Genomic DNA, 25,933 nt, shown 5'->3' on the forward strand with positions numbered 1-25,933 from the left:
AGAAGTGTTGGGGCTGGCTCTGGCTCTCCCAGTGTTGAAGTGGTACTAAAGTACATTACAAGCCTGGTGCCAGTACCCTATGGGTGGAACACTTGCCCACTTTTATTTTTTGAGGTCAACCCCCCCCAAAGGTTCCCATCATTATGTTTGCCCCATGTAGGCTATGTGTTTTATAATCATACTCATTATTAGCTGCATTTAATCATCTTTATAGATGGTTTCCATTACTGAGTACATAATGCTTTTGGCTTATTTCTACCCGGAAGAATACACAATTTAGCATCAGATTCTTTCTATGCCTGAAGAAGGGTGTTTGTGCCTGAAAGCTCACAAAAAATAATTTTTCCATCTATTTAGTTGGTCTAATAAAAGATATCACATCTACCCAAAGAACTTTGTCTACTTGGTGCTTTTGGCAGCAGTTTAATAACAGACAATGCATTTAGTGAGGTTTCCTTTTATGTGAATGCAATACAAGAGGCTTTTTTTTCCACATGTTGATTGGGTGGAAAAATACCTTATCTTATATTTGACTAAATAAAGTAATTAAAAATCAGGATTTCATTTTTCAGCTCACCACTATATTTCATTTGGCCTCGACTCTGCAAAAAGAAGAGGTGTTTTTTGGAATTGCAGTAAAACTGCTATTAAGATACAAACATGAAAACTTTCACTTTGATCACTGTTGTTAGGAGATGAGATTACTTTGGCTTGGTAACACATTTTTTTTCAATTAATACTTAAAAAGTGGATTTGTAAATGGAAAATAATATGTTTCATACTGGTGAAAATGTATTAATGTTCAAACACTGGAAATCTGGGAAAGCAAAAGCCTAGTAGTTTTGTAGAGTTTTCTCTCTCTTTACCTCCTTATAAAATGCATAAAACAACAACTGCTTTATTTATCTTCCCCCCAGGATATAGATACATTAAAAATCAACTATACAGAGGACTAAAATTTGGCAAAAAGATAGCATCTCAAATATAGTTATTTTACACCGATTGTGTTGACTTTGCACCTCAGTCCTGTACTTATGAACAGAATCTCCACCTACATGCAACATTGGTATTAAAAGTAACCCCAGGCTAAGAATCATGTTTATACTTTTTTGTAATTTCTAGAAATCTTTCAGAGGCATATGAGCTACATTTATCAAGGGAAAGGTATAAAAAGAAGAATTCATAATGGCCTGAGCAAAGTAAACTCTTTCAGGAAAGACCATCTTTTTGTTTTATGTTGTACATCATATAACATACAAAAGTATCAGCCCACAACTAGGTGTCCTTTCTATTGTGGCAAAATTAGTATTAGTATTCATTTTATAATTCATATTCTTATTATTTTGCAATGAGCTTGAAATATGTACTGTAGGATAAACTGGCAAACTAATTTACTCTCTTTCTTTTCTCCAGTACGAGCTCTTTCTCACCTCAAATGTCTCTGCCATTTTTAATTCATCTTTTACTTCATGACCTTTGAGAGAATTAGATAAAGAACACTTCGAGGATCACAAAGAATGTAGAAGTTCTTATGGGTATCATAGAAATCTAAAAGTTTTTTAAAAATTGTTCAATTTGCCCTTGATTATTGATTTCTCACACAAAAAATATGTAACCTTGTCAAAATGAAAGCATCCCAAATAAAAAGCCTGGCAATATTTCATCTTTCAATCCCATGCACTCACACAGCACAGAATCTTAAACTGGGTCCATGAATAATTCAGAAGCTTAGGTACAGGAGGAGACAGTCAAAGGTTTACATTCCTTAGACCTGAGGCTTTCTGTACACACTACAGGTCTAAGGAGATTTTTAAATTATGGAAAGCATGATGTTTTGTAAGCTTACTATACACTATATCTGAATCTCAGAGAACACATTGTAAGTCTAAGATTCAACTCAGACTTTCCTATGGAGGCAAACTTTAAGTTGTAATCACAAGGTATCTTACTCCATCTTTTGTCAAGAGAACGGCTACAGTATAAATGAGAAAACTAATAAGAAAGGTGGTCCATAAAGAAAGGGGTAAAATATTCAACATAGTAAGGACACCAAGGGAGATTACTGTTACATTCAATTGATTTCAGTCCATTCGTACGGTATAATAAATCCTTCATGGACAATTGAAAAAGATGCAATAAAACAGCCAGAAACAGTCCTCTCTTTGGCAACATTCAGTTAGTCATCTGGTTTTTGGGTTTGTTTTTTTTTAGGGTTTTTTTTTAATCTTATCATGTCCATGGATGTTCCTTACTGCTGTATCAAAAAGGAATTAAAAAGAAATGATAACATATCACATAAAGACACACTTGCAGCAACACAGGGATGCCTCTAAAATATTTTGAAAGGTCACCTGTGCAAACATACGAGCCCTCTGAAATGTAACATTAAAAAACAGTATCTTTTAAAAAGGGGTACTATTGTGGAACCTTTAATCTTTTATTATGTTTGCACAGGCAAGGAGAGGGTATGGACAACCTGCCAGTTGTGCAGCTATTAATCTTGCTTCAGGTCCCAGCTCTCCTCAAACCCTACCAGAATTCCCCTCTCTTCCCCTTGCACCTGCAACTCCTCCTTCCCTCCCTCCCTCCCTGCCAGATGCCTGCCAACTCCAGGGGCCATCTGCAAAGCTAAGCCATCCAGTCCCAGTTCTGTTTAACCTCTCTGTTCAGCTGAAATGGGGAGAGGAGATCTAGCAGGGGTTGGAGCTGAAGCATCAAACTGCCAGTGGCTGGGTTGGGGAGCCCAACCACTGCTTGCTTCCCCACTCCCCCTTTCCCTCTCTTCATCAGCTTCCTACTCTCCCATCCCCTCTATCTCTTGCCCCTGTGAGGGGAGTGGGAGGGTAGGAGACAGGACAGCAGAGCTGCAGATCATTACAACCTCCGTTAGCTCTGCCTGGGTGACACTAGAGACTGTGGTGTTTCAAAATATTCCAGTTGGGAATGGCAGAGGGACATATGTGCTTCCCTTGGCTGAAATGTTTCCTTTATGAAATGTTTCACTTGCTATGTCTGCATGCATCCATGAACAGCATTTACATGTTAATGACAAACTGTTACTAGCTCTCCTGCTTTTTTGGGTTGCTTGCTTCCTAAAACACATCTGTCCTGAGGACGTTTACTTTTTTTCCATTATAGATGTTCCTCTGCAGAATCTATGGATATGTATTTCAAATAAATATCTCATGCATGTTAGTGAGGTATGTGCTTAAGTACCTTGCTGAATTGTGGCCCTAGTCTGACATATTATTCAATAATTGTATTTGTAACATATTATTTTAAAAATATATCATATTAGGATCCCAACAGATTTCAGCGCAGCTACACCAATTTCTACTAGTAAAAACTTATACTGATATGTGTAAGAGTAAGGTGGAGTACAGCCCACATTTTAATAATATTTTACAAATGGAAAATCAATAAAATCCAAAATGAAATATATATTAAAAAAAAGATGGCACGGGGTAGAAAAATATACACGTATTTGGATTTGTACACACTGGGCATGTCGATACATGCTGCTATGGCACCACTGGTACCGCACCATCATTTACTGCTTCCTTTTGGAAGTACTAAAATACAGTTCAGTAACAGTCCATACTGTGCCATGTGTGCCACACGTGGCTATTTTTAGGCACTACATTCCCGGAGCGATGTCATAATGAAGGACTGCATCACTACAGTGATGTAGCATCACATGTTGATGCACCCACAGTTAACCGTAAATGTAAATAGCTTACTGAAAGCATAGTTATCCACGGAGGCATATTTCCTACATCCAGCTTGCCACCAGTCAACTTTGAAGTAAAGAGACTAAAAGACTGTTTCAACTTTTCTCTGTGCCTACCCTGGAGAAAATGGACTAGTCTAAGTAGGAGACTTTACCACACCTTCAGCTCTCCTGTGAAATATGAATTTTCATTTCTACCTAGGAAATCTTTTATAATTTTTGTTCTTTCCTATGCCTGATGAAGGGAGAGAGTGTGCCCAAAAGCTTGCAGATAAATACAATAATATGTTTGCAAATATTTAGTTGGTCTAATAAAAGATATCACCTCTTCCATGAGTTTTGATTCCTTTTACCTCTAGACCAATACAGCTACAACCTGGATACCTGGAAACCTAGTGTATGTTTGATATCTAGCTGCACCAAATTTCTGGGAGAAAAGATTGAGTCAACTAGAATAAACTAAAGGCAAATAAGGGACTCTAATTTGAATTTCTCTCCCCCACCTTCATGTGGCAACTGAGAAAATAGGTCAAGGTGGAGGTAAAATGTATAAAAGAAAGGTGATTTTTCATTTATACGCTAAGTCACTCAATCAGTGGTTTTTTTGGTCTATTTCACAAAAATAATTCATTTTATTAGCCTGATCTCTCAAGTTTGTTTATCACCAATATTCAGTCTCAGCAAGTAAATATATTTTCAGCTTAGTGAAAGCAAGGTTTGCTTATCTTTGTGGGGGTGCTGTTGGAATAAGTGTATTAAAGAAGATATTGCTGGGGAAATGGGGACATATTGAATAAATTTCAACTTTAAAACCTAAGAGGAAAAGCCAACAATCAGCAGAGGCACAGCAGGTACCCATATAGAAAATGGCGAAAGATGAAGTATCCTGAGTACTAATGATAATTACAGACCTTTGTTTATTTTCTTCTGTTGAAGGCCTAATACTTTGCTTATAAATAACGCTGCAGTCAATGACAGGAGAAGGAAGAGGCATGTCAAATATTTACCAGTCAGGGGAATTGTTTGTTGTTGTGTTTAAAGAGTGAATCTGCACGTATATTGTTTTCAGCCTAACACTCAAAGGCAAAAGACAGGAAATATTCCTATAAAGGGAAACGAAGTATAACATTTTCAAGCTTAAAATTGCCATTTCTGAGCCTACTATTATGGAAAAAAGTATGCATATTGAAAATAAAACCATTTTGCTTTTTGTGACAGTTATTTTATTATATAGGAATCAGGATATAAACTAATATTATCCCAGTTGTGATGTTGGCTTTGAGTTTTAATATATTTAAACAATCAGAGCAGATGTTCAAAGAACACAAGAGACACATGCACAGAAACTCAGGCTTGAGCACAGAGTAGCATTTGTATCCAACATAAGCATCTAACATGTAGATGCCAAATACTCTACTTAGTTGCAAATAGGAGTTTTTCTAGATACAGCTGAATGAAAACTCATAATGACATTCATTGAAAAGATGTCCCTAAAAGATTTTTCCTCATAATTAGATCAGTAAAATAGCTATTAATAGGTGAAACAAAAACATTTTGACATTCTTTTTTGCCATTTTAACACAAACTATCACTTACATATTGACGCATTAATTTTTCAGTAAAATGATAGTTCTTAAATATTCTCCAATCCGATCTATAATACTAGGCATAATAAGCCACTACAAATGTCTACTTTGCTGTCAGCTATTTGTGCTCTGCTATCTAAAAATTAACAAGAAGTTGAACAACAGTAACTGTGTGGAAAATAAAACATTTTAAGCTACTTATTTTGGTGCTATTCCCATCAACTGTAATGAGAATGTAATTCTTGTAGGTGAGGGCAGAATTGAGATCTTTATGTGCTCTGATTGCATCATAGTGCTGTTCATATTACTGTTTTATCCTGGTTGTTTAATACATTTTTCCCACATTTTTCTTTTTCCCCTTTTCTTCCCCTTCCTTTTATCATCATTTCTTTTTATCATCATTTCTTGTATTGTCTAATAATAGCCTTTAATTACCTATAAAAATCAAAGGCTATCATTTGAGTTCATGAGTGTTTTTTGAAGACTTTAGGTCATAACCTTATGGGGCAAGGAACAGTGCTATTGTGTTTAAATAAAATGAGATGAACTATACAGAAAAAAATAACAGACAGACAGATCATCAAAACACCAAGAAAAACTTTGACACTACATAGAAACAATAGTAAGAACATGAATTACCCAGTAGAAGGCCAGACAATTCTCTCTCATTTGGTGTTTTTTCTTATCAATTGCCATCATGAAATATAACATAACAATGTACCAAAACATCATGGCAGATGTCTCACCTGTATCCGTTCAACTTCTAAAAAAGTTGCTGTTTGGAAGGCTTTTTCCCATAGTGTTAGGTCAGACTCTAATTCCACAGAAAAGTAGAGGTCTTCTCCAGATTCAGACTGGACACCAAAACAGTGTTTCCGACGGTCCAAAAGATCACTGTCCTAATGAAAACCTGAAGTTATATAATCTGGCATACATCAATTAATAATTCTTACTGTAAATACCTATGATTTGAATACATTATTTAAAATGTGGCAGTTTTAACTTCATACATATTGCAAAATTCAGAATTATAGCTGATGTTTGGGCCTAAACCTTGACATCTGAAAACATCTGAAGCAGGAAATTTATATTCAGAGCTGCACATTCAAACAGAAAGCTGCATTTTGGTTTACAGAACCCCAGGCATAACTTTCAACATCTTAACAAGCTAATTATCATGCAGGTTACAAAAAATTTCTAAACTAATTAAGTGGTTATAAAATGTGTCCTCCATTTATCCAAAGTAAAGGTAAAGCACAATGTAGCCTAAGTTTCTCTAAATTAATCGAACCCTAAAAGATTCACAAGTAATGTGAAAGAACACTTCAGTGCAAGCAGTCAATTTATCCTTGTACTGTCTTTTGAAACAGTAGCAGAGTCCATATGTGATTTCTTACAAAATCCAATGTTAAAAATTCCTTGTCTATGGGTTTTAAAGAAAGTACTTGTATGACCAGAACATACATTTGATATCAGAAGAAGAAAAACCTAACATTTATTAACTACCAGGAGCTGTAACTGACATTATGCTGAGAAATTCACAGCAGTCATGAAGAACATTTGAAAACAGAAAAAACTGAAGGTTAAACTCAGACAAAAATGTACCTTTATACATATTTGTAAAAACATAACACCTGCACCCAGAAATATGACATAACTAATGTATGGGAACATCAAAGTGAAACAACTTCTAAGAAGCTATGATGGAAACATGAGTCTTGACTCTCTGAACATTTCCTTCTACCAACACAGTTAAAAGCATAGCTTCATTATTACATATACCCAGCTAGACCTTGACCATAGCTAAGGCTTGAAGTTTTTATCTGAAGCATGCTAATGCTCCTGTTAGTACTGGAAACCTAGAGGTCCTTGGTCTTTCACTCAGGGACCATACTATTTACCAAGCTTGGGGTCAAGAAGACAGTTTTCCCCTGGCTCAGACTGGCACAGATTGTGGGGGGTTTTGCCTTCCTCTATGGTATGGGACACAGTCCTTTTCCTAGGGTCTTATAAGCATACATTAACTAACTACTTCTCTGTTGTTGTAGTGGCACTGCTCTTATCCCTCCTTCCTTTCGGTATTCATTCTTGGCCTTCAGGAAAGTGTTCCTTGTAGTTGTGGATAAGGGTTCAAAGTGGTAATTTGGGGGTTACCTTTGATTAACGGTAGTCTATGAATGCAGAAGACTGGACCTGATGGCCCAGAAGGCCATTTCAAGTTCCATATTCATGTTAGCAAGTGATTTGGGGCTTGAGTCAAGGAGCATGTGGGAAGTGAATAAAGGGAACGACTCAGGGGATGCATCTACATGTGCATTACTGTACTTTTCGTAATGCACATTAAATTTAGTACCTCCAATGTCAGGTACTAAGTTAATGTGCATTAGGCTGCACTAATGCACAGTAGCACAAGCTCATGCTTTTTAGGTGACACTTAATGCACAGTAGCCTATTTTACTGCACATTAGTATAATAGCATGGTTTTTTACGCGCCACTTTAATGTGCAGTAAAATAGGCTACTGCACATTAAAGTGCATGTGTAGACTTGCCCTGTGTGTGTTACACTTTGGATATCTGCCACTAGTATAGATGCCCCTGCAGACAATAGCCAGCTGACAAAAATTTCTAATGGTACTCTTATTTACCACTGGGGCTGAGACAGAAAATCATAGACCCATAAGTGGTTGTTGGTTCTCAGTAACAAGTATTTTTCTCCTATCCTTTGCTGACCTTGATGGCTATGCTACAGAGAAATGGCACCCTTAACTACATGCACACAGAGCCAGTTAAACCTTATCACTTTTTATGAATAAGGGATACAAACTGTTCCATACCTTATACCACCTGGAGTTTTAGAAAAAGTGGTGGCAGTCAGATGAGGAGTTGACAACCCTAACCTTATCACCAAGGTGATGGGGCACACACTTCAAATTAAACCTTGCAAAGCATGGCCCAGAAATTACATTTGCAACTGAAAATCAAACACAAACTTTCTTAAGACATTCCCACTGAAGGACTAAATTTGGAGCCTCAATGTTTATAAGTGTCCCTTGTGTCACAAGTTGGATACTGTTGTGTTGGAGGAATAACACAAAACACCATTATGCTTGGTCAGTCACAAATATAAGAACTAAAACTAAACATACCCCCAGATGTGCACGCTTTTCCAGCAGCTTTGAAGGGACAAGTGGATAAATCTGTCACTGTCTTATTAAAGACATTGTTAAATAACAACTTATGTTCTGTTGGAAGAAGTATCATAGCTCTTGTCCAATACTGGATCCCCTGGTCTTAGGTTAGGGTTCAAGAGCTATACTCAGATAAGTGAATGTACTTCATAAGCACAGTACATTGGAAAAATAAACGAGTAAATGTGCACACAATATTCCAAAGAAGGGCTCACATGATGGCCCTGCAAATCTAAGAACTGTTTCAATAGGAAACAGTAATGTATTGTATTGAACTGAATATAATTTATTCTTGACAATATTTGTTATGATGAAGAACAAATCATTATTACTAAACTGAAAAAAAAAAGAGCCCCACCATACAATAGAATGATTTCCAGTATCATAAGCAACATGAACATGACTAATGGTCCATACTTTTAATTCTTATTGAGCAGTCCTTGGTCTTAGAATACACGTTCCAGCATAGTTCCACAAAGTTTAAATGTGATGACTATCAGTTCAGACTGTGAAGCTGTCAATCATAGTTATTTAATGGGTTTGTAGGAACTTAAGTAATCCTCATTATGCAAAAAAATCCTGTGATATCCATTCCTCTGGTAGCTATTGTTCTTAATGATATGTAATGCATGTAATATTGATTTTATTTATGCATAACTCTCTTGCCATCTCTAATCTTTCCTTTTTTCATTTGTTCATAGGCATGCAATACTCCATGTCAGGGGGTGATATTGGTACATCTACTTCCACTTTGTGTAATGTTATAAAGGAAGGTATCAATAGACTGATTACTATGTGGACAGCTTTCAAACATAAAAATTGCTATGTAAATCTCATATATACAATGTGGATATAGGGTGATATTTGCTCACTAGGAAACATGAGCAATTATCCAAAGGATTCTGAAAATCCAAGATAAAATTTTCTGGTATTTAAATAGAAGAAACTTTTCATTATTAATTAGCTTTTATTTTTCTGGAACCTATTTTGTTGATGAGATATTTTATGTTTGTATAACTATAATGTATTCAGGAATTTAATGGTCAACACAGTCACATACTTTTATCATTACTTAGTTTGCAGTGGACTTTAGCTGACTTTGTGATGATTTCATAAATACTTTCAACAGGTGATAATGATTGAATAGATTTATTAGTTCTTTATTCATTTTTTTTTTTTAATTATCTTGGTTCTCATTAAGGACCACCTTCCTTCTGGAATTGACATTGAATACCAAACAGATGGAGGGCTCTTCAGTCTGGGACTTTTCAGTCAAAGACCAGAGTAATCAAAAGCATTCTTGATCTTCAATATGCTGATGACTGCACCATCCTTGTGCACACTGAGGAAAACCCCAGACTGTGCTGGATCATTTTGGAGAAGCCTGCCGAACTTTGGGCCTCTTTCTCAATACAGAGAAGACCAAAGTTCTCTATCAGCCTGCCTCAGCCCATGAATGTGACCCTTTTACCCAAATTACCATGGTGGGAATTACCCTGGAGGTAGTTGAGCACTTCCCCTACCTCGGCAGCCACCTCTCTCAGAGAGCGAACTTTGATGAGGAGATCCAGCACTGGATCTGGTGCTCAAGTGCTTCCTTTGGAAAATTGCTTCAGCTTGTCTTTATTCATTGTAATCTCTGGAAAGACACCAAGATCAGGGTCTACAATGCAGACATCATCACCACTCTTATCTCTGTGAAATGTGGGTGATCTATTGTTGTCATCTCAAAAGCCTGGACAGGTATCCCCAACAATGCCTCCAGAAAATCCTCCATATTGAATGAGAAGATCACCGCACAAATACAAGCATTCTTACTGAAGCCAATGTTACCAGCACTGAGTTGGTGAACCACAAGTACCAGCTTCACTGGACTAACCATTGTGTGTGGATGCTTGACTCTACTCCCAAAACAAGTGCTCTAATCTCAGCGTAGTAACAGCCTGAGATTTTGTGATGACTAGAGGAAATGCTACTACAAGGACACTTTGAAAGCACACCTTAAGAAAACTGAAGCTGACATCAAGATCAGGGAGGAGCTGGCTGCCAACCAACTCCAGTGACATCACAACCTCAACCAAGCAGCTGCCTATTTCCAGGTAAAGTGCCTCAGCCTTGAAGCAGAGAAAAGAGTGGAGGAAGGAAAAGGAGAGAAATCCTGGTCTATGGCCTCCCATTCCCCGAGCAGACCTGGAACGTCTGTGGATGGATTTGTGGCTCAAGAATTAGACTCTTAAGGCATCTCAAGACCCTTCAATGAGCCATGGTAGAGATCATCCTCAAAGCAAGAGATTTTTGATGATGGCAATCTATAACTTAACCAACAATAAAATTCTCTGGAGAAGATATAATCACAGGATGGGAAAGGTTAGGAGAAAGTTTGACTACTAATGTCTTAACTTTCCACTTGCAAAAGGTCAAATTAGTTATTTAACACATACAAGCATCAGCTTTGCAACAAAACTGACTGAATGGATTCTGAGGATGGTTTCTGGCTTAGATCCAGATGCAACGTAACCCAGTGTCTTTGCTGTCAGGGTGGTGTGAGTCCTACTTGCCTAATTAATAATGATGTTCATGTTAAGTGAGAGTAATAAATTTGTCCAAGGGAAACCAGCATGGCTCATTAACCGGATCTTTTCAAATATAAGTGGAATGCTACATAGTCACTGGGTAATGGCATCATCATACCTTCTTACCTTTCCAAAAAGTGTACTTTCTTTATTTAAATTCTGTCAACTTTGTTCATATCATGCTGTATTAATTTCTTGGTATTTTAGTAAAAAATAATTTAACCAGTTTTTGGACTCCTTTCTGTGAGAGACGAGTACTCTGAGCCTCCACTGCAATCAACAAGAGTTAAGGGTACTCAGGAAACTAATATTAAGTGCTCAGAAGAAGCATGCAAGACTGGGCTACCTATATTGTGCATAACTTGCATAGATTGCATTAGACAAGATTGTACATCTCTTACCCACATCTGCTGAGCAGTTTTGCCATGAGTAATCCCATGGTTGGCAAATGACTATGGCAGTAACCACTCACTAATATTAAATACGGTGGTCACAATCTGTCCATATGTATGTTTACGTAAATACATATGCCCTCATACATTAATAATGATGTTCATATTAAGTAAGAGTAATAAATTTGTAATATAATGAAATATATACACACGCAGGCATGTATGGAAAAAAGCAGATGTGGTAGTGAAGGTGACCTTAGTATTTAAAAAAAAAAATTCAAATAAAGCACTCCAATTCATGAGAAATCATTTATATTATTACCTTTTTATAGAACATAGATGGAGGAAAGTAGATAAAATCCTCCAATAACTGGTTTAGCCGCTTACGTGTGCCCTTTATCAAACCTAAGATACAGGATGATTGTCTAAGGATACATATATATAAACTAGTAACAATGAACTAAAATAGGGTGAGGATTTATTATAGGCCAGCTACTCTGTTCTCTTTCCCTGTAGTACATGGATGCTAACCCACAGTAGTTTGCTCTTTTTCTTTGAAAAAGGACTTTATTTGACTACATAATGACTTCATATGAACCAAATAGGATGGATAATGATTGAATTGTACTGTTCTCTGTGACTTCAATTAAAAACAGATTCTCTGGAGAAAGAGTGGTTACAAAAGAAGAGAATGTTAGATCACCAATATCCTACTCTCCAAATAAAAATGCTTTTTTTCCCCCTTTTTTTTTGTTAAATAAATAAAAAATTTGAAGCAGCAGAATTACATCAAGGTAATGCACGTGGGGGAAAATAACCTCAGTTATACATACACAGTGCTAGGTTCTGAACCTCCTGTTATGCCTCAGGAAAGAGACCTTGGTGATGGTTGGTGAAAGTTATCTAAAAATGTCAGCTCAATGTGCAGCAGCAACCAGAAAAGCCAATAAAATGTTGGGCCTCATTAAGAAGGGAATTGAAGACAAAATAGAGCACCATCATCATGCCATTATACAAAGCCATGATGTGATGATCATATCTTGAATACTGTTTGTAGTTCAAAAAGTATGAAGTAGAATTAGAAAAGGTACAACCTAAATGATCAGGTGTATGAAGCAGTTGTCATACCAGGAGAGACTAAAAAGAGTACAACATTTCAGTTTGAAAAGAAGACAGCTGAAGGAGGAGATGATAGAATTCTATAAAATCATGAAGGATCTGACCAAAGTGAATAGGGAACTATTATTTACTGGGGCCCAGAATAATAGAATAAGGCAGCATACCATGAAATGAGTAGGAGACAGGTTTAAAACGAACAAAAGAAAGAACTTTTTTTATGCAGGGCATGCTTAACTTATGCAACTCATTGCCAAAGGAGGTCATAGAGGCAGATCGCAAAAGGGTCTAGACAAATTAATGGCTGAGAGATTTACTAGTAGCTATTAAACAGAACAATTGAAGATGTTTTTTTCTGGCATCTCTGTACCAGTGATGGTGGATGCCAGGGAGAAGATAGGTTACTCTAAACATCCGGTTCAATGTTTGCCCTCTAAAGCACCCATTTCTTGCCACTGTTGGAGGCAGAATACTGGCTAGATGGGTTACTGGTCTGACCCAGTGTGCCACTTGTTTTATTTTTATTACTGTAAGGGAGACCTTTATGTCACATCCAGATGCAATATAGCCCACCATCCTTGCAATCTTCCACTGAAAGTGGCCATTCACTAGAGAGTCTCACTTTGTCCTGATATAGTATTAGCTTAGATATTTCCAATCTCTCTCTTTGATATCTCTGAATGAATAAAGAATATTTTTCTAAACAGTTTGCATCTCTTTACTTATGCCTCACATAAAGAACACTCTTGTATGGTTTCACAATTAGTTGCTATGGAGATGATGCAAATAACACTTAAGAGCAGCAAAAGTAGTTACATTCCAGAGTAATAAAGGGTTTGTTTGTTTTTTTGTAAAAAGAGTTTCAATAGTAAAATAAAACAAAAGATAAAAATTGCAATACATTTGTTTACACAATTATGCACACCTAGCATGTCTATTGAGACTTTTCATCCATTTTCATTTGGTTGAACTACCCGCTAATGCTTCTTTTCAAAGTTGAAAAGATGCTGAGATCATAGATATGTGCTCATACACATTGGGCACATCTACATATGCAATTAATGCACCTGAATTTTCTTTACAGAAAATTCAGGCTCATTAAGGCACTCTGGTCTGCATGTCCACACATATGCCCCTGTTGGGAGAAAACTGCACCTGACAAGAGCAACCCGGTCTAGAGCTGCTCCTGCCCTGCTCCTTCACCCTGCAGCTGCCAGGGGGAGCACCAAGCACCCCTGTGTGCCAGGTCCAGGGCTGGCAGGGGGCTTAGGGGCCAGTCCCGATCCCCACATCACCAGGAGAGTCATCCCCACTCAGTGGGGACACTGCCTGCCAGCCACAGGGGAATCCCAACAGGGACCATTCTCCCAGCCATGTAGGGATCAAGTCCTGACCTGATCCCCATATGGCTAGGATGCAGCAATCCCAGGTGCCAGGACAGGTGTACTGACCATGTGAAGATTGTATTCTGACCCGATTTTCAAGTGGTTAGGACACAGCAGTCCCAGCTGATGGGATAGCTCTACCAGTCATGTGGGGATCAGGATGGGATCCAATCTCTACATGGCTGGGATGCAGCAGTCCCAGCTGCCAGGACAACTATACTGGTCATATGGGAATTGGGATGGATCCTGATCTCCATGTGGCAGAGAGACAGCTGTCCTGTAGCTGGCATAGCTCTCCCCTCCCTGCACTGAGGCTTAGCCAGGCAGCAGCAGACCCCCAGCTGCCTGGGCTGACTGGGAGAAAATTGCTCCAGGTCACTAGCTACATGTGCGGTACTGCACAGTAGCTAATGCACCATTAATCGAGTACCTGTATGTCCTAGTATTAGCAAATGGCGCATTAGCCTAATTTAATGAAAAACTCTTATCTGAATCAGTCAGAGCAGAGACTTGCACCTGAGTTTCTCCAAAGCTGCTGCCCTAATCACCAGGGTACAGACCAAAAATGTTTGAAGATTCTTTTGGTTGGAACATGGAACTTAAAAAACAAACTGAAAATATGTTGTCTTCTGGACAGCTCTGCTCAGGCTGCAGACAATTATCCTGGCCATGCAGAACTGATGCAACTGTTTCATCTGTTCACTGGTATAAGTGGAGCTAACTACTGTAATTTCAAGTCCATTTCATTCTCTTTAAAAGTTTCAGCAGTTTAGGTCTACTACACTGGCACAGGCATGGGCAAATGAAACAATTCTGTCTGTTTACCTGATGCATTCTCCTAGGTGGGAAGTCCACTGTCGGCTTTTAAAACTGTGAACAGTCCACAGCCCTGGTATTTTCTTTTTAATATACTGAACAAAGAAACATTAAAGGATATTTGTACTAAATGGAAATCTCAGAATAGTCTCAGAACAAAACATTGCTACGTGGAGGTGGCACGCACTAAACACCTCTTTGGGAGTGCTGGGTGCTATTGGCTGAAAATGAACAAATGTCAGGACTGGGCATTTGGAGATGACATATTATTATGAAAGACGGTGCATATAGCAACAAATATACTTAAATTCCTTGAAACTTTTTAATATGTGACCTTGGTTTAGCTCTTTATAACTGCCTGGCAGCTACTTGGGCTAAATTTCTCCACAATGACTGCTTGCTTCAGGCTGAATTTTCAAGTTTCAGATGCAAAGTTCTGTCAGTTCTGACAATAAGGTTGGGAGGAGAAATACACTGATTGTTTGTGTTAAAGAATTGTTGTTAAACCATTTTGTTGAAATTTTGTAGCATGGGGTTGTGATGTAGAAAGGGAGGTAGTTGCAGCAATACAAGTTATAATTTACAGATACTTCATTTAGAAGAGTTGGGAATAGGGGATAGGTCCCTCAGTTAGGGAGCAGCTGTAGTAAGTGGGAGACAAACTGAAGGACTGAAGGGTTTTGATTACTATTCCACAATAAAACTTATTGTTTAGCATGTGGATTTTGTTTTGTTTTGTTTTGTTTTGTTTTCTATTCATGGCTGACTCGTTTATACCATGTTTCGCAAGCAAGAGACATCTGGGTCCAGAAATCAGGTGATCAAAATTGTTGTGCTAGAAATTAGGGTCATTTGATAAAATAATGAGACAATACAGACATTTGTTTTTTCAGCCCCTAGCATTAGGTATGTGACTAGTGCTCCAGTATCCCCTGGCTGTCAGAATAACCCCCTAGGGCTCTCCATAGCTGATGTTACTTTAAGCAACCTTGAGGCTTGGGACTTTATTGGCATGTGCAAAGCTTAGCCACTTTTGTGACCCACAGTGACCGATGCTGATTGCCAAATGCTATGGATGCAACCCTTTTATTATATCTACCAGTAATACATACTTGTTTGTGTTCTGTGCTTCCTGTATTTGTCCACTTCTTTAACATTATGTATATTTATATAGTGAAAATATTCTGAAGCAGTTAAGGTTTTTTTTCCCCCACCAACTGTAACTGTGCAACTATGTGGTTCTAAAAAAGAAAGATTAGAAGTTGTTGTCATTACTGGCAGCTAAACACAAATAAAAAACCATGGCATTGCAGCAATTAAGGGGAAAATGAACAGAATTACATTTGGGGAGCCATGGGTCCAGTAATAGCTGGGAAACAGGAGCTGAAATATGGTGTGTGTCTTCTGAGCCATTAAATTGGCACTGATTAAGATTATCATAAGGAAACTATTGTTGCACAGTTTTGAATAATACCTGGCATAAACACTATTTGTTCACCATCCTGATACCTTGCCAGCCAAGAGTACCTTTCATAACCAGGCCCATATTTCTTTTCCAAGAAAATCTGCCATCAGAGTATGCCTGCTGTTTTTATGTCAAATGTAAAGGATTTTTATTGTAGGTCTCCAAACATCTGTGATTTGCCACGCAGGAGACAGAAAGGGGGTGATCAGACTACAGAGAAGATTTTAGCATGATTAAAAGTGGAGTCTTTTATAATGCTAAAAAAAGAATATTGGGAAATAAGCAAATTTGGATGGCATAGGTATATTGTAATCTATTTTGTATAACCTATCAAAATTTAGCATGCATTTAAAAATAAAGAAATAAATGGTTTAAATAGTTTGGTATTATAGCGCTCATCTAATTTAAAAATATCAAAATATTATGTATATACATATGTACATCCTAATTAATTGAATGTCACATACCTTTTTGATACCATAAGGGGGCCCCCATCATTTCAGTCAGCTTCACAGAGATGAACTTGTCTGAGAGAATGAAACTACCTATGGAATGGTGCATTGGTAAATCCTGTTTTGTTTGAAGTGTTGCTATTCTTGTTCAGGTCTGATGCCTGTAAAGCAGTGATTCTCATCCAGGGTGCTGCACAATCTTAGCACTGTTACATGTGCAAATACATACACATGACTTATAAGATAAAGCCAGAGATTTCAAGTAGGAACCCACAGTATCAAAAATATTCTGACCTGTTGGGCGTATGTGCTTGCGCTGACAAAAATAGTAGCGGCACAAATCTGTGCTCCTACTTTTTGCCACTGTGGACACCTCTGCATGTATGCTTCAGTGCAGGGCAAAATGCCCTCTCCACTTCTCCTACCTACTAGTGTGCTGGAGAAGCTGGGGCAGAGCTAAAGAAGGGGAGATGCTCTGGCTGGCATCCAGAGCATCTCCGTGGAAGACCGAGCCTCCATGTTTGCTGGTGCATGCTCTTGTGTATGCTTCATGCTGCTCTTTTTGCATCATTTTATTTTTTGCTATCAGGATTTCCAGTAAAGATGTCTGCAGTACCACAAACTGCATGCGCCTGCACATCTGGATCCAGCCATTGTGGTTTTTCTGAGTTATGTGTAACAGAAGAATTGGTCTATTGATTTTCCATAGTCAAAAACAAATGAAAGTTAAGAGCTGGCATTTTTATGAAGGGTGCCTTGAGTCTAAAAAGGCTGCAAACTACTGCTGCAAAAGAAGCTGGAATTGTCTGGCAATGGGTTAGGCACTATCCACAAAAAAAAGAATTTGGTAGAAGCTGTTTGTTCCATCTATGTTTCAATCACTGAAAATATCCCACCTTCCTATCTTCTAGCCTTCCACACCTGTCTCAAGCTTCCAGGGGGGAATCTGGACCAATATTTTAAAGATAAATGGTTATATAGTTAGAAATGGTTAGATCTATATATATAGATCTATATCTATAGATAGATAGATAGATTTGTCTATCTATCTAGATATATCTAGATAGATATCTATATCCATACAGATATCTAGATATTGACATCTAGATATAGATATATTCATGCCAGAAAGGAACTTTAAATCATCTAGTGAGCTATTCTTCATAAAACAGGTCATAGTCACTCTTCCAGTTACATTTCTATTGATCCAAATAACTTGTATTTATATAAAACAGGACTTCCAGAAAGGTATCTAGTTTGATTTGGAGACTTGAAGCCATGAAGAATCTACTGTTTCCCGTGATATTTTGTTCAAATACTTCATTGCTCTTAGTGTTACAATTTGCAATTTATAAGAACTCAGATTAAGACTCGAGTTAGTCAAGCTTAACTTCTAGCCCTTGTTTTTCATTATGTTTCTCTTCACTAGATTAAAGAGCTCATGAAGGTACTTATACTATGATCAAAACACCTTTTGATTTGTTTCTGTCTTTGAATCATATCTGTGGTCAGAAGTGTTCCACTTCTCTCAATCTCTTTGTAATACGTCTCAATAGATTCATAGATGCTAGGGTCAGAAAGGACCTCAACAGATCGAGTCCGACCCCCTGCCCAGGCAGGAAAGAGGGCTGGGGTCAGATGACATGGAGCCATGAGTGCTCAACCAGCCATGCCAGTGGTTCTGCTATGACACTGGCCAATTCCGTTAGTACTCTTGGATGCAGCTCATCAGGGCCTGCTGACTTAAACACATCCAGTCCATCCAAGTGATTGCACCAAGTCAGCATCAACAGTTGGTGGGCTGGTGTTCGTCTGCTGCCCATCTAAGAACCCATTAGGAGACATATCTTGAGCCCTGTTCAGGAACACTGAGGCAAAAAACTCACTGAATAGCTCAGTCTTGTCTCCCCTGTCTGTCACTGATTGCTCCTTCTTGTTTAGTAGGGGTTCTATGCTGCCCTGCACCTTCCTTTTACTCCCTACATACCTAAAAGAGACTTTTTGTTGTCTTTAATTTGTGTTGCCAGCCTCAACTCTATGGGTGCTTTGGCTTTTCTAACTGCCTCCCTGAAAGTGCAGGACAAGTAGGTATATTCCTCCTTGGTAGCTTCCCCTTGCTTGCACTGCCTATATGCCTTCTTTTTTGCCCTTAAGCTTCCCTGGATTTTCCTGTTTAGCCAAGGAAGTTTTTTGGCTCCTTTCCCCTCATACTGAGATAGTTGCCCTCTGCCCCCGAAGGATTGCTTCCTTTAGAAATGACCACCCTTCCTGGACTCCCATCCTGTCAATACTCTTATCCTGCAGTGCGTCATTGACTAGACTCCTAAGCACACTGAAGGTAGCCTTCATAAAGTCAAGCACTTCCACCCTACTAGTTATCTTACCCACCCTGCGCCATATGGTGAATTCAACTGATTGGTGGTCACTGTCCCCAAGGTGACCATGAATCTGCAGCTCCCCTACCAGGTCCTCCCCCATAGCCAATACCAAGTCCAGTAAAGCATTCCCCATAGAGGGACCATATACATTCTATGTTAGGTGAAGGTCACACAGGTTCTTAACGTGAGCGGTTGGATTTGGCTGACTGCTCCTCCCAGCAGATGTCAGGGTAGTTTAGGTTCCCCATGACAACCACATCCTTAGACTGTACAGCCTCTGAGAGCTGCCTCAAGAGTTCCAAGTCTAGACTTTCCTCTTGGTGTAGTGGTCTGTAGCAGACCCCTACCACCAAGTCCCTCTCCCCTCAACCTCAATGTATCCTAACCCTCGATGCCTCAACTTTCTCCTGCTCTGATCCAATTTTGATTAGGGTAGATGTATAATGCTCCTTTACTTAGAGAGCAACCTTGCCCCCTTTTCTCCCTACTCTGTCCCTTCTGTACAACCTGTAGCCCTCAATGTGTACTGCCCAGTCATGGTTAGGGTCCCATCAGGTTTCCATTAGCCCTCTAAATCAAAGTTATTCTCTGCAAGCAGGAGTGAAAGTTCTTCCTGCTTGTTCCCCTAGCATTAGTATAGTGCATATAGTATATGCATATTAGTATTATTATTTATACTAAATAATAATTTAGTATTATATATACTAAATAGCATTAGTATAGTATATATAGTATATATACACATTTTCTTGTAGTTACAGGAGACCTTCGCCATTCACGGAGGATCCGTTCTGGAGATCCCCGTGAATAGCAAAATCCGCAAATACTGACGGGGCTCCCCATCAGACCCCACAGCTTCCCCCTGCTCTCCCCCTTGTGAGAGGCTGGAAATGTAGGGCTCCCCTGCAGCACCTGGGGACTGACCGCAGCTGCTTCTGGGGGAGAAAATGCCACCACCACCACCTCCCTTCCTGTCCCTGGTGCTCACTCTCTGCCCACCCAGCTCTGCCCTCACCCTCTGCCTTCCCAGATCTGCTCTCTGTTCCACTCTCCCTGGCTCTGCCCTCCCCCATCCCACAGAGCACTCCATGCCTGGCTTAACTGCAGAGGCAGGAGCTTGGTGCAGTGCCAGAGGGAGCCATGGCGGCACTCGCTCTGACCCACCCAGTTGGTGCGATGCACCATGAATATTTGGCCCTGTGAATAGCAGATTCATGAATGGGGAGGGTTTCCTGTATTTCTTAATGCATAAGCAGCTCTAATTTAACTGGAATTATGGGATATAGAATTGAAACTGTTCTGGTGGCAAAAATATATGAATTCTCCTCCTTTAAATGATTGGAGAGCAATCATCCATTCTTATTCTCCTATTTCGTTCCACAGTTTGACACTGTTGGCAATGAAATGCGGCCATGTTACCTGAAAAAGGTAGGGTGGGTCCAGTAGATGGGTTAAAATGGTTTGAGTATGTCCTTGAAATGCACACAATGAATAATGGTAGGGAAACATGCCTCTACCACTAGGGTTCCTCATTTCAAGAGTCCTACAAGGGTCAATTCTCTCTCTGGTCCTTTTCAACATTTATACACAGCTACTAAATAAACTGGTCAGTTGAGCTGTATTTAGGTGCCATCTGTATGCAGATAATGTGCAACTTCATGAAATGAGTCTTGTTATTTATGCTTTTAAAACTTTTCCCTTTAAAACTACAGCAATGTTGGCATAATGCCTTCATAGGTTAGGAAAGTATGTAGTACAAAATATTTCACCACATCTTTTTAGCAACCTAGTCTACTGGGAGCACATCAGAACTGTCCTTTACTCTCTATCAGTGGTGCTCAACCTTTTGCTCCCTTTGGCTGAATGAGTGGCAAGGGCACAATCTATGGGCTAGATCTCATGGCCCATGGTTGGACCAAGCTGTGGCTAGGCAAAGTCCTGTGCCACCTTGGCTTGGCCCTGTGTGGCTGGTTCAGGTCCCGTGTCACCTTGCCTTAGCCCTGCACAGCAGTTTTGGGGCCTCCACCTTCTCAGCCCAATCTAGCACAGAGGATCTAGAAATCTGGTGGCAATTAAGGCTACCCCACTCCCCACCAACAAATCTGTGGACCTGTGGGGAGCCCTGTGGGCTGGATTACATGGGTCTATGGGCTGGGGGGTTGAGAACTCCTTCTCTACACAGTGTCTTCCCTTGGAGCACCATATCAAGTTCCAAATCTCTCTACTTATTTCAGAGTCTTATTTGAAGATTCACCATGATCAAGATACCTAAAAAGCTATCTACAACTCCAGAGTGAAGATAACGAGTGATAACCTGGCTCTTACACAACAAAACACACTATAAGAAGGGGAAAGCTGTGGGAGAGAGAGAAATAGTTATCTCACTTCCCCATTTTAACTCCAAGTGCAAGATGCATATATTTGACCTTTCCTTTTGTGACATACTGCAATGGGGCCCATACCCCATCACTGAAGGAGAGAGGGAGCCAGGGAGCAGCTGGCTGGTTCAAGCTCCCTGGAAGAACTGACAGTGGCAGAGGGGCCTTTAATAAAATGGTCACCTGTCCCGGGTGCTCCAGCATAGTGTGGACAGTGACTAAAAGGCCTGGGGCAGAAGCAGTGGGTCAGAGGACAGAGAGGTGGTTTAGAGGCCTTATAAAACCAGGACCATGGCTGAGGCATCAGGAGGAAGGGGCCTGACTGGCAAAGAAGGAAGGACTCCAGATTGTGGGGAGCTGGAAGGAAGCCCCTGAAACACTAGGCAGAAGAGTTAAGTATTTTGGCCTTGTGCTGTAGCTTGTTGAAATGGTGTGACATGATTTAGAGTGGGGGGAACCTTTTGTATGGAAGAAGATACTTACATTTTTTATTGAAGTTGAACTGGAGGACCAGGTTATGGCTATAGGGGAGGATAAAGCCACCAAGAAGGGTGCTAGGAACATCCTGGGCCCTAAACACTTCAAAGGGGGCAGGCAGCATAAGTAGGCTAAGGCTGAGGGGCCATGGCCAAATTGTGAGCCCTAAGAAGCTTGGAGCATCTGGGAGGTGGGGGGGAGCATTGATAACAGCTGAAAGACTGTAGCGTGGAGCAGGCAGAAAAGACTGAGGGCACAAACCCAGAGTCCATGAAAGGCAAGCCCAAGGCTGAGGGGCCCAGAGCCCATGAAGGGTGACCCTGAAACTGAGAGGCCTAGAGACTGTGAGGGGTAGCCTCCCTGTCCAATTATAACATGAAGATATGGCAGCTGAGACAATAGGGTAGGACCCTGAGAGGGCAGAGGGGGTAAATAAGGTGGGATCTAGGCAGCTGCTAGGGGTGACTTGGTTGTTCCAAAGCTTGTCTCGCTACACAGACATACATAGCAATATGTATTTCAAAGGGGGAAAAAAAAGATTCCCTCCAAAAACCAAGCATACAAGCAAACAATTTTTTTCCCCCTGAAACATGACTCCATGGCATGCATATTCTTTTGGGGAAAAGATGGAATGAATGACCAACATGTGATGGAAGTGAGTCATTCCACTTAGTGTACTATCTGAAAAAGAACCTATATAAAATAAAATACAGTAAAGCAGACTAGGTCACTGAGATGTTGAATTACTAAGTATGTAGCATTCAGATAAGTTAATGTAGGTAGCTTTATATGGGCATTTAGAAATTATTATTTTTCTTAATAAATGTTAAAAATAGTTCTCTAACCTTGGGAAATATAGACTGTTGAACTATGGCTAATGGTTAGGTGAAATAAATAAGACTAGAACTTTCTCACAGATATCATGATCGTCAAGACTTATAAATTTTGAAGTTATTCGTTATCTTTTACTTGGGGGACATCTGTGTGCAAGTCAGTAGTTATGTTACAGACTCTAGTGTAATTGAATTAACAAAATTTCTTAGGACCTGCAAAGCTACATCCTGGGTTATCTGGGTGATTAATAGAATAAGCGCAAAAACAACTGCAAAGAAACACAAAGCACAAAGAGCACTGGCCTCGGATTGGCAGCTGTAATTCCTAAAGTACCGAACTCAGTGTGTCCTTGAGATAAATTGTATGTGTTTTCTAGCATTTGGAAAGCCTTGGCGAGAAAACTCAGACAATCTGGCAACTCCAAAATATTTCAGAGTATATTTTTCATGTGTTTCTCTCAGAACATTACAAAACATTATAAAATTCCAGTCCTAACCAACACATAGTTGGGTAAGTGCTTAGGACAGAGAACCAAACAACACTCTGTTCTGTAAAGCACTAAGCACTTGTTTTGTCTGAGAGAGAGAGAGAGATAGGCAAAAGCATATACTTAAAGTTAAGTCTGTGCCTGAGTGGATCATGTTATGAAAGATTTTTGTGGCTTGTATTCTGAAGTTTCACAAAAACTGATTCAGATTCAATCTATAATTTACTATTCTATAAGAACACATGGTTAAAATTAATGTAAGAGGAAAAATATTGTCAGAGGAAAGAATTTCTTAGGGTGATATCTTTTATTGGACCAACTATGTAATTGGGATAAAGTTACACAAGCTTTCAAATGCAAGAAATTTTTCGTCAATTTGCATTTGTTCATCAATTTTGGTTTCTACAGTATCTTCATTTGGGGTATTCAATTTTCTCTATACACTTTATTTAATTAAGCTTCACAACTTTGCTGTGAGGTGGTATTATGTCCCTTCTACGAACATGGAAACTAAAGCCCAGAGAAGGTGACAGACATAAAATGATAGACAGTCTGAGAGGAAAGGTATGGATTTCAGAAAAATCCAGCAGTTTAAATATATTTCAAATGACTATATAGACATGAAACCAATTATTATAATTGAACTTGACAAGTATGCAACCCTTGTTTGTTCCATTTAATAGACCATTGGACTATGGAGATTTCTTTCTTCTCTCATAGTACATACATTGCCTCTGATTTTAATCATGAAATCCCTTTAGGTTCTCCCTTTACCTAAGCTGTAATGACTAAGTGGGATCCAGTTTCTAATCCTCATGGAAATTGGTATGAAAACATTAATGACCCAAATTTTAAATGTATTGGGAGGCCCATTTCTTTCATCTCCATGTATACTTTATAAAGGAGGTAAGATATGTGTGTGTCTGTTACACGGCAAGGAAGAAAAAAAATCTCAGTAAAGACTCATTTGTAGAGATTCTTGGATATTTCTGGCAGAGTTTTTCTCCCCAAGGAGAAACCTAACCTACACAGTGGACACGTCTACATGAGACGCCCACTGTGCAGTTAAGGTGAGGTCATTCAGTACTTACATAACCAAGTACTAAATGACTGCACAGTAACTGGCATTACTGCGCAGTACCATCCTGGCAAGGTTGACTGGTAATGCTTACTGCACAGTAGCTTATTACTATGGCACAGTGATTTGTTACTACTGTGCAGTAGCTTTGCATCATGGTTTGTGCACAGCAACGCTATTCCACAGTAGTAATGAGCTACTGTGCAGTAAGTGTCTCATTTAGACACACCAAGTATCTTTAAAAACTTAATAGATGAGCCCAGGGATATTGTGGGTTTCCTGGATAGCTCCTGAAAAATATGGTTGGATTAGAAATCCCCCAGAGTCGGTTGTTCTTCATGGTAACGTGGGGTAGGTAAATGGAAAATGTAATGCAGTAAAGATAAAAGAACCGAGGTTGTTTAATTTATTCAGCACAATTCCTGAACTTGCTATCTAACATTCCTTCACATAATCACTTTGGTACCCTTCTTGCTCACTTAGGCCTTTTGACTTCTAATTCATTCCACTAGGAAAACAAATTCATAATGTAAGTACCATATAGAGTACTACAAAAAGGAGAGGCTTGGAGGTGAGAATAACAAAATAACTATAATTTTGCTTTGCTATATGTCCTTCAGTAATATCCATGGGACCTGTAAGAATGTGTCAAGAAGCATAAACTGTTAAAATCAAACAAGGTGTATGATACTGAAAGAAAATGTGAAAAATTTCAGTAGAGAGACTTCATGCACTACTCATAACATGAAGCTGAAAGTGCAGTCTTGTTTTTAAAATTACATTTATATTTAGGCAAAACAGCTAAAATCCAGGTGCCACTATGAAGAACTGGAAAAATGTGAGAATTGATGTACTCAAATCAAAGCATACAGTAAAGCAATTTTACTTATACCACTTTTTGAACTGAAGAATCTACTCAGGACCATTTCATGCTTTGAATAAAGAAATTATTAAACATTAATAAAGGAGTGATTGTATGCATACATATACAATTTCAACCTCAAATGTATTATTATGAAGGCATAAAAATACTTTTTAGGCAGTAAATAAGGTTGTGACATTGGTTTAAATTAGGTCACTGCTCCAGAGCCATGAAGGTCAGTTAAAAAAATTGCTAAGGTCAATTTTATTTGTGGAAATCTCTGATGATATAGACCTAGCATGACTTATTTGATATCACATAATCTTTCCCTCTCCACAAAGATAACATTCAAGACATGCCAAGAAGCAAAACGAATATGGCTAGGGCAGGCTACACTCCAGCCAAGAGACTCTTAGGGCACTGTTCTATTTGGTGTAGTATAGAATAGATCTTTACCTGTTATAATGGGTGTGGAGAGCCATTTCACTCCCCTTAGGTGCCAGAGAATAGGAAAAATAGATTAACTATGCTTCCCCCCCTCACCCTCACTTTTCTCCCTCAGCAGAGGAAAGCAAGCTTCAGAATTCAGGATTCCTGGCATCAGGTCCGGGACTCCTCTGATTATCAATGCAAAGTTTCTCAATAGGTACATGAAGCCGTTTACCACACCCAGTGTATGTTCATGCGACTTACTTTAAGCCACTTAAATGTAGACTGGGAGCTGCACTAGGAGCT

General features: G+C 39.2%; 1 protein-coding gene across 1 annotated transcript in view; it reads right to left on the bottom strand.

Annotated features, from left to right (window-relative positions):
• SNTG1 (syntrophin gamma 1) overlaps nt 1-25,933 on the bottom strand; it is a gene marked incomplete at its 5' end in the record, with an annotated part of 87,093 nt that overhangs the window by 51,030 nt on the left and 10,130 nt on the right. Inside the window, one exon of the mRNA XM_025214786.1 lies at nt 6,063-6,215. Coding sequence (XP_025070571.1) covers nt 6,063-6,215 — 153 coding nt within the window. The remainder of the gene's footprint in view (nt 1-6,062; nt 6,216-25,933) is intronic.

Source organism: Alligator sinensis, unplaced genomic scaffold, assembly GCF_000455745.1.
Source record: "Alligator sinensis unplaced genomic scaffold, ASM45574v1 scaffold1007_1, whole genome shotgun sequence".
NCBI lineage: Eukaryota > Metazoa > Chordata > Crocodylia > Alligatoridae > Alligator > Alligator sinensis.